Source organism: Triticum urartu, chromosome 2 (genome assembly GCF_003073215.2).
Source record: "Triticum urartu cultivar G1812 chromosome 2, Tu2.1, whole genome shotgun sequence".
Taxonomy (NCBI): Eukaryota; Viridiplantae; Streptophyta; class Magnoliopsida; order Poales; family Poaceae; genus Triticum; species Triticum urartu.
Genome location: NC_053023.1, coordinates 717276956 through 717287328, shown reverse-complemented (window position 1 = coordinate 717287328; position 10373 = coordinate 717276956). Strand labels below are relative to the sequence as shown.

Here is a 10373-nt window from a genome sequence, read left to right as displayed (position 1 = left end):
AACCATTTGGTTTTTTAGTAATATCTAATCTCTATGTATCACCAACATTTTTTTTGGACTATTGCAAACATATTTGTAAATATGAAGTACTCGGAAAAAAATTGCCATGTGTTCTTTGTCATTTTGGCGAAATTTCTGTTTTTAAACAATGGCAACATGTTGTTATTTCGTTGTTGTTTCTCCTATAGTTCACATAGGTAAATTGCGTGTCTTTGAACCAACGTTTTTTTTGCTTTTATATAGTTTTTTCGCGGTTTTTATATATTTGTTGTTGGGCTTTTGACCGCTTGTGGCCCAGCAGGAGGGGTACAACTGGAGTCGATCGAATGAAATCGTTCGGTCGATGCTGCCTCCCACCGTACGTCTCGGTTCGAGGAAATCGTTCGGTCGATGCTGCTTCCCACCGCACGTCTCCGTCCGGGCGGTTTGCCTCCAGACCACACGTGCGGTGGTTATCAACGTCCTATTTTAGGACAGGAAGAGTTTCAAACACCGGTCCGGTCTTGTCAATCAACCTGGGCTCTTTCACTGAATTTTCTACGCGCTGCGAGCAAACCATCATCATGAGCCCCAAGACTGAACCGTTGGAAAAGACCCTTGTCGGGTCAGCTTGCCCTAAATGTTGATGTTGTTTTTTATGAAGATGGTAACACTAGAGCCCGTGGTGCAATTAATCGTGATAGTGGCGGTCTGTTCATTGCTGCATCCACGGCCAAGCTGGAACATGTTGCGGACATGGTGTGAGTTGAAGCGGCTGCTCTTGTAGAAGGTTTGAAGCTAGCTAACACTATTGGATGCAATTCAATCTTTGTGCAAATGGACAACTTAACCATAGTGAAAGCTCTCCAACAAAACTCTGGCACTAGCAGCTCCGATACTTGATGAATGTGACAACTTGTTACACGATTTTGGAAAGGGCTTGATAGAGCATTGTAATCGTGAATCAAAGATGGTAGCTCATGTGCTAGCTCATAATGGTCGTATCAATTCCCGTAAAAAAAAGCTCATAATGGTCGTGTTGATCCACCAAATTTGTGGTTGGACGCACCTCTCATCTTTATTTCTGAACTTTTAACCGACGATATAACCGTTGTTTGAATTTAATAAAGCTAGCCATGAAAGCCTTTCCCTTAAAAAAACCTTGTGCAATGCATCCATTTACCATGTGCGGCAAATGGGAGAGTAACGCTTAAAACATTTATTTGGTGGGCTAGCAAAATATGTTTCACATTTATGTTCATTTTCGGTTTTTGTTTTACATTTATTAGTTTCTCCTTTAATTTATTTTTTAAAATTTTATCATTTCATTCTAATTATTTATCTTCCCTTTTATTCATTTTTTAAATATACTCTTTTTTTAAATACATAAAAATTTAAATGTACGAATATATTTTTTCATTTGCATGAATATTAATTCTAGTGTACATGAAAACTATATTTATTATTATTAATATTTCTACATAGTTTGTATTTACATTAATATTTTCCATTGTGGTAAACGATTATATTTTAGCATGCCACAGTTTTTTTCAAATATATGAACATATTTTTTGGTTACACGTGGACATTTTTTTTGCGTGTATATATATTTCGGGACACGTAATTTTTCTATTATGAAACCTGATATATTAGAAATTCCGATTGTTTTGAAAAGAAGTAAAAAGTGCGCCAGTTGATGGGCCGCGCTAAATGCAGCCCATGGGGAGCAGCTTCCCGTTGCGGCAGACCTCAAAACCGAAACCCTCGCCCGCCTCCGGCGGAAACCCTCGCTCGATTCCCCACCCCACTCCCCACCCCGAAATGAGTTCGCTAGAGGACGCCCTGGGGGACAGCGCCGTGGCGCCGACCATGGCCTCGCGGGTCTCCGTCGCCCGCATCGCCGTCGTCGAGCTCGAGGACGACGACGACGACACCGCCGCCTCCACCCCCGCACCCGCCCCACGCTCCCGCGCCTCCCGGGGCCTCCTCGACGCCTCCTCCTCCTCCCCGGCCTTCCCCAAGCGGCGGCTGCCGATGTCCCCCATCTTCATCGACGACGACACCCCTCCCCCGCCGCCGAAGCGGCGGGAGCCCAGATCCGCCGCGCCCGGGACCGGCACTCCCCCGTCGTTCGTCCCGTGCTCGCTCGCCCCCCGCCCCCGCGCCGTCGCTCCCCCCGGTTCTTTCTTCCCGAGCCCGTTCCGCGCCGCTGCTTTGCAGGTCCCTGGGCCGTCTGCCCCCGGATCTGTCGACCTGGACATTGTTGTCCTGGAGACGCCGGGCTACACCCCCGTGCGCCGGGTCGGGGCCTCCCCGGGGTTCGTCCCGTGCTCGCTCAGCCCCCGCTCCGGCGGCGATGGTCCCCGCACGCCTGATTCTGTTCTCCGGCGCAATATCGACTTCGAAGATGCCGCTGATCTGGAGATCCCCGGGTCGGCTTCCCCCGGCTCTGCCGACCCCGACATTGTTGTCCTGGAGACCCCGGGCTTCACCACCTCGCGCCCGGCCGGGCCTTCCAGCGTCCCAGTCGGGACTCCCCCGTCGTTCGTTCCGTGCTCACTCGCCCCCCAATCCCGTGGCGCTGCTGTTCCTAATGCGCCTGTTCTTCCGCGCTCGTTCGACTTTGATGCTGCTGATTTGGGGATCCCTGGGCCGGCTTTCCCCGGATCTGTCGCCCCCAATGCCGACACACGTCTCTTCACCAACTCGCGCTTGGATGTGGCAGGCCCCTCCACTTTTCGAGGTTTCTCTTCTGCTGCCCCTGCAAATACATTCTTTGGTGAAATTCTTAACTATAGGCCTATAGCTGCCTTTTGTTTTAGGCTCATCTTGCCAAGAAGTGAGCACGGTGTACACTGGCTTCATTTATGTATTTTGCTCCATGGCAAGAAGATAGATGGGAATTGGTTGTGCTCATGCTTAGGCTGCAAGGCATTTAGCTTTGTGTCGCGAGAGGCAAAGTAGGTGTCTTTTCTAGAAAAGACTGACAAGATAGGTGTTGTTTTGTGCAATTTGAGATTAGCGTCTGTTCTAGATACAGGCCAAGAAGGTGCAAATTCCTTTGCTGACTTAAATGGCCAAGAACATTTGAAATTCCGAACTGCAAAACAAAAATGCAACCTTTATTTATCGAGAACGGTATAATCTCGATCCTTCAGCTCGTGTAGAACAAATGACTTCTCTACCGCTCAAGTTCATGTCAACTAATATTTTGGATAACATGTCAGTTCGTAGATAATACTTTCACTCTATATCGAGCCCTAACTAATATAGTGTTTATGTTAGATTTCTTCAGAGACGAGCTTCTGTTAACACGAAAATCAAGAACTTCAGCTCTTGCGTCTTAGAGCAGTTTAGTTTTATATTCTCCGTTTCTTATGTGGAGGCACCCTATCCCGCCCCATCAATTACTATTTACTAGATGGGTGCACGTTCTGGACTTATTATAACTTGGATTCACCTAGGTAGGAGTAACTGAGTAACTCTAATTTGTGCCTTTTCAGGACCTTCTTCCCCGATATCTTTGGATAGTGATGATGAGCTGGATGACTTTGGGTACAAAGAGCCATCGGGAAATTTGATTTTACCCTGTGAAGAGTCCATGCAGGAAGAGGAGAGAAACGACAACACAGAAGAAGGAAAGACAACGCAGGTCTGACTGAGTAGCAAAGCCTGACAATAAACAAACTTCTCAGTTCAAGTTTCACAATAGATGCAACTTAAGCAATAAACCCCTCTTTCATTATATAGGAAAAGAGGAGACTAATAAAAGAAGGGAAAGCGAAAATGGTTGAAGAAAAGAAACGACAGCGGGAGGTCTGTCTCGTTAAGCATTTTTTATAAAATAAATGTTTACTGTGGTGCATGATAGAGAATAGAGAATACAGAATGTAAGAGGGTGCTATTTACTTTGCAGGAAAATAAGCTCATGAAAGAAGCTATTAAAGCTCAAAAGGCAGAGCAGAAGAAATACGCAAAAGAAAAAGACGAGTGGGAATCAGGAAAACATGCTTTAAAATCTATTGTGGCTGAGATCGACTCAACAATCATTGAAACTGGTTCAGTTGGAGGTATTTTAAAATTTAAACCCCAGCCAATTAATTTGTTGCATCAAATTATCAATTTAGTCTCAGTTATCGTGATTTTGTCTCCATCTTTCTCTTTTGCTGAGGTATTTGAACCTTTGCAAACAGGTACCCTTCTAACAAGGTTTGCGGAGAAGGGACTTAAGTATCGAGTTCAGGCTAATCCAATCAGGGGATCGATTTTGTGGAAGATGGAGGTTCCTCAAATTGGCCAGGTGCTTGTTGGTCATAACAATAGCTGTCATATTAGCGATGAATGCTTCCTCTCTCTTGGTTTAGCCTTTAGAAATTGCAATCCTCCATTTTCTCTCCGTAATTCTTCTGTTCCAAGGGGCCCTTAGCATTCAACTATAATTTTTTATGTGAGACAACTTGAATTCCTGGAAAAAAATGATGATAAATAAAAGGGAACAATTGATTGAACAGCTTCTTTGGAACAGCCCAAGTGCTAGTGTTTTGTCACCTATTCCTTGAAAATCTACAAATAAACACACACATGAGTGAAAATTCTGGCCTTTAGCTTATCAAACAGAGGTGCTACACTGTTAGGATTTACCAATGTTATACATATGCATAATATAAAGGCAATATCTATATACTCCCTCCGTTCCAAAATAGATGACTCAACTTTGTACTCACTTTAGTACAAAGTTAGTATAAAGTTGGGTCATCTATTTTGGAACGGAGGGAGTACATTCCAAGTCATGGAGAAGTAGGGTGTGAGTTAAACTTTCCTGAAGTGTCATTTCTGTTAAGCTTCCAGGAATGGAAAAGTATCTTTATGACACAAAGTTACTGTAAGATATAGATCCATTATGACATACAAAAGGCGGCACATTTAGTCTAGTACCACGCTATATATATCCTTAAGTAGTTAAGTGGCATATCTTTCTGCATAACCAACACCCATGACTTTGTATATATACTAACTCCTAAGTGACATTATTGTGTGCAGGACCCAGCTTCAGTGGCAGAAGTGCAGTATATTCTATTTGTGCTTCAAGCTGAGGAATTCTGCGATCTTATCAGCAGTGGGTTCTTCTGGGATCATGTTCGCCTTGTTCAAGATCGCTATCCAACATTCACTGTTTGCTACGTCACTAATAAATTGATGAACTACATAAATAAATGGTTGGTTCTTTAAAGTCTGAATTACCTTGTTCTGCTATTTTCTGTTGATCGTCTTACGTTCACTGTCTCCGGATGCCCTTTTGTTCTTCGTGCACTAGTGCTAAGTAGCCGACAACATTATTTATAGCTTTGGCATGCTATTTTTTCCTACTCTTTATTGTCTTTCACCTAAACTATGCCCACTGCAGAGTTTCTGACTGCTGTTACATGCCACTCACTGCTACATTGTAATATCCTCTTGTCATGTTTATTGTGTAAGCCCATATAACCAACACACAAACACACTCAAGCCTGGAACATTATGCGAGAAAAATCTGACTTCCATGATAGTTCTGCATAATATTTTTAATTTTCCTGTAATGTTACAATTTGCAAGCAACAAGAAATGTATTCATCTTTTGTATTTGAAGTTTGCTAAAATGTCCTCTCTTTTTTCTGACATGCTAGCGAGCGGGCTCAGTATAGGAATGCACCCAATTCTAATAGCTGGAAACGCCCACCGGTGGAAGAGGTCTATTTTCAACCTTATCAGAAATTTCCTGAACTATCCGTTTTTAGAATGTGTAATGGGTTTGGTTTTTCAGGTTTTATGCAAATTAGCAACACACCATGTTAAAGTTCACTCAAGGCAATGCGCAGATGAAGCTGAAGTAGCCGAGCATGTTGTTGGCTTGACATCTAGTCTTGCAAATTGCAAATTCAGGTGAGCTAGATTTGTTAGATCAGAATGATATCACCAATGGTCGTCTGTGCTTTCTTTTTGTTGCCTTTTCTGTTTTTCTGGTTCTATTCCACTGTATGCTAATTGATTTGTGCAGTCATTCATACTGAATTTGGACTGAAATTGAACAGTAGCCTATAACATTGATCATTGGTATATGAAGCAAAAATACTCCCCCAGTCCACAACAAAAGCTGTCCTAGAATTCTGAGCTCAATTTTGACCATGAATTTAACTTACAAAATATGATATATATATATTCTACAAAAATAATACCATTGTTCTTTCAAATACGAATCCAATGATATATGTCATATGACTTATATTTTAATAGTCAAAGTTAGCCTAATTTCAACGTGGCCTTCTATATGTGGACGGAGGGAGTATGAATTACATATAAGCACCCTTTTATACAGCTGATGTGCCTGATTATGCTAGACGGATGTACTTGATTTGACTTCAGCGCATCGAGTTCAGTTCACATGTTAAGTTTCCAGTGGGTACTGTATTGGTCTTGCAGTCGTCTTTCGCACTAACCAAACCAGGGGAAAATGTGCCAAGGTTCCTATACCCACTGAAATCACACCTCTAATACTGTAAACTTTCCGTCGAAAGTCTAAAAATCACATTACCTTGAACCTCTGTTACTCTTCCATTATGGCGCTGATGTTTTATTTAGCAGCCAGTTTGTATTCAATGCTGGTTTACCCCTAGGTATAATTATGGTGTATCTACCTCCTAATGCCTAATATGTTATAAAATAGTTGTCTTGTAGTTTTATCCAATGATATTTATATGTTTGGTGTCACTGGGGATGTTTCACAACTGAATATGAGCGCGCACCGTGGAGGCAAAGCCTTGACCAGAGGTGTGCTTGTTGGTCTCAACCAATTTGCCACCTGAGCTAGGTTTGGTCCTCGATGGCCATCATTATTAATGTTGCACATATTCAGCGATTTGATTTTTATTTTGGTTCCCATTAGTTGGACATATATAGTCTTAGCGACTTACTGAATCTAGAAGCAGCTCCATGTTTCATTAATGTTTTCCCCATGGACTTGTGCAGGAAACCACTGTCATGGTTATCTGTCCATGCTAATGGTGCAGTGATCCCTAAAAATTTCATTGATAAAGATCTGGCTAAGAAAGATACCTGGTAAGTTGGAACATATACTGAATCAGATCTCCATTTGGTTTTCTTTGTCTTGATTATTCTATTTTATCAAACTGTAAATTGTTCCTGTTTTTGCATATACCATAAACTGTGCATTTCCAGTATTCTTCTTTTTGTGGAAGGCTACTTGCACTTAGTTTGGTTGTTGCCTTATTTTAACTTCTGCAGAATTTTCAGTAGAGTTGTAGAGTAACAAGTAAAACACAGAGTTGCTTGTTCCTACACCAACGAGTCTCCTTTTCTGCTGTCTAGCCTAGTCTGTTAGTATTACGGCATAGTTCTCCCCATCAAAATTAGCATGAAATGGAAAAAACCAAAATTCTATATGTGGGTGAGTTGCCTTCAACTCGTACATGTAAGCCAGTCTTGGACCTCTAGGTTGGACTGGCTTGATTTTGATATTCGTGCTAACTGTTATACTAAAGAAACCGCCTTATAAATGGGTCATGCTGTTTAACCAAATCTGAGCAACAGGATTGTAATATCGCAGCTGCTATTTAGATGAAGCTGTTGGCGACGGTGATAGTAATTCTATATTATATTGTTTCTAGTCAAGTCACTCATTGTTAGCATCCAACTAGGCATCCATGCATAGAACAATGTTTTCAAAATTCCAGCGTTCAGATCAGAGTTATATGCCCTTTATCTTATCTAACTCTTGACGTAAATTATTTGTGGCAGGATGAAGGCTCTAATAGCTATCCCTAAAGTCCAGCCAAGGTTTGCCCTGGCAATCTGGAAGAAGTACAGTACCATGAGATCCCTTCTGAAAGTATATATGGATTCCACCAAAACTGTGAGTGCTTCCCTTTTTACCACTCTTGAAAGTAGGCTGACAAACGGGTTCGTCCTCGTGCGCCCGCAAGCCTTAACCTGTGCATGCGACAGGTTCGCGAGAAGGAGCTTCTGCTGCAGGACCTGATGTGCGAGGACCGCGTAGGCGAGGAAAGCCGAAGGCTGGGACCAGTATGCTCTAGAAGGGTTTACAGGACTCTCATGGCAGAAGATGGAGCAGTGGAAGCGGATGCTGCTGCCGAGTAACCCTAACGGTAGATCGTGTGGTCCCCTCGGACCTGCCAAGCTAGTGCATATGTATTGGGTGTTGCACCACCAAGCTAAAACTTAGAACTCCACGCAGCTAGTATTGTAATGAAGCCATTACTTGCTGTGCTGCACGGTGGCGCTTATCATGTTCAGCGAGACTTGTACGAAAGCAGAACTAGAAGGATCTTATGCTTAGGGGATTGACGTGTGGAATGCTATGCTAATATATACTGTATGTATGTTTGTAAGATGAGTCGTGTGTTGTGAAGTTGTGTGTTGGTATTCTGTGATAGAAGGACATTGTTGACTACAGTCAGGAGCTCTTGCAATCCTTCTACCTAGAACTAGGACGTTTGGGACTATGATCTAGGAGATGGGAGTAGTAGTAGGGAGGTGAGAACTGAGAAGGAGCAGGGGATTATTGTTTGATGGGAGCCTTCCATCCACGGGCACATGAAAGAGATGGAAAGCATCAAAGTGGCGCGAAAGGGAACATGTCCAATAATGAACATCTAGTGCCTAGTGGTCTAAGCCACGTACGGGAGCTAGTTTAGCAGCTCCGACGTCCCTCACGACGGCCGGCCTGATCGCGGAGAGCGACAGCGACGGAGGACGCGTCACTGGTGGAAGACAGGACGACGGCACGGAGGGTTTGGTTTCCTTGCTTGCTGTTGATACATCGCGGCCGGGCAGTAAGTGGTGAGCAGTACTACTCGGGTGCGCCCAGCTCGTCGTACGCCCGTACGCGACTTCTCGTGGACGGAGCGTGGAGCGGAGCAGTGCGCCCGTACGTGGCTTCCTTCAAGCCAAAGGTTTGGAACGTGTGCTCACGGCCGTACACGGCAAGTTGGCGCCACCATGCACGTTGCACATCGATCCAAGTTGAAAGAGATTGGGCCTCAAAGAATCTGACATGGTTTAAGAAAACAATGTAAGTATATTAGTATTTTTTTTGGCGACAATGGAATTTTGGTGATGGTGACGCTTTCGCAAAAGGATAAAATAAATTGTGGCTTCTGCTAAATTTTCTTTCTACCCCCTCCATCCCATAATACAAGAACGGCATGGGACAGAGGGAGTGCAATTTTGTGGATGACATTCACTGGAGCTCCTAGGGAGGATCCGGTCTCTCCGGGAGCCGACAACGGTAAAAGTGTTGCACATTATGTTTGTGCCCTCCGCTTGTTTTACCTTGTGCGGGTTAGATGACGGCACACGACAAAACCATCAAGATTAATACGGATGCTAGCTATGTGATGAAAGAAGTTTTTGCAAGCACCAGTTTTGTGGCGAGGGACCACTTTTGTTATCTTTATTATGGAAATTCCACTCCGTTTCTTTGGTGTGTAGGAAGCGGTGCTTGGGCCATCTTTAGCGGGGTTTTTATGCCGCCATTGACATGCACACACCAACCATGTGAAAAATTACATGTCTAACATTTTTCAAGACAAGCCAACTTTTGTTGATTTGAAGAGCCTTGAGCCGGCAATAGAGTGGCCCATGAGATTGCTAAATAAGGGTTAGTTTCTAGAGAGGATGGTTTCCTTGTCGGTAATGTTTTGTTCTGTGTGATGAATTTGGGAATGGCTAGGAGCCAATAGACTAAAATTTCGTTTTTGGGTCAATGGATTTGGCTTGGATCAGTTTGAAGCGTTGCATGAAAAATATAATGAACCAGAATATGTCTTCTTCCTTCAAACGTTTTTCTGAAAAAATAGATCGCGCCTGCGGCCGCCGAAGCACCCGTGCCAGCCTCGCCGCCCCACCCTCGCCTCAACCTTTCCCCACCGCCATGCTTGCTGCCGACCCAGCCATCCCTCTAAACCGGCGAACCACCAGAAATTTTCCGACAAACCTGCACCCCTGGCACCCTAAGATAGACAAGGATACTGCCACTCCCCTGCACTCCTAAGATAGACAAGGAGGTTCATGTTTCCCCCAACACCCCTAAGATAGACAAGGAGGTTGATGTTTTCCCCAACGCCCCTAAGATAGACGGGGAGGTTGATGCTCCTTGCGCCTTCTATTTTCTTCACTCCATGAATTGACTCACCCGCAAAAAAATAATTGACTCACCCGCAAAAAAAGAATTGACACACCCAAATTTCGTTTTGAGACGATTGACATGCAACTAAATTGGACGAATTTTGTAACGAACGATCATATGATGTTCCTTAATCAACATATGGCGATTTTAAAAAATATAGCAAACTACTAGTCTTTATTTACAGGTACCTCTC

General features: G+C 43.6%; 1 protein-coding gene across 1 annotated transcript; it reads left to right on the top strand.

Annotated features, from left to right (window-relative positions):
* Positions 1–1757: 1757 nt before the first annotated feature.
* Positions 1758–8401, top strand: LOC125540084 (crossover junction endonuclease EME1-like). The gene is made up of 11 exons (XM_048703662.1): positions 1758–2722; positions 3483–3631; positions 3730–3795; positions 3896–4049; positions 4173–4279; positions 5020–5195; positions 5643–5706; positions 5780–5898; positions 6982–7071; positions 7771–7885; positions 7978–8401. The coding sequence occupies exons 1-11, from the start codon at positions 1801–1803 to the stop codon at positions 8128–8130; spliced, it is 2115 nt and encodes a 704-aa protein (XP_048559619.1). The 5' UTR covers positions 1758–1800; the 3' UTR covers positions 8131–8401.
* The last annotated feature ends 1972 nt before the right edge of the window (positions 8402–10373 follow it).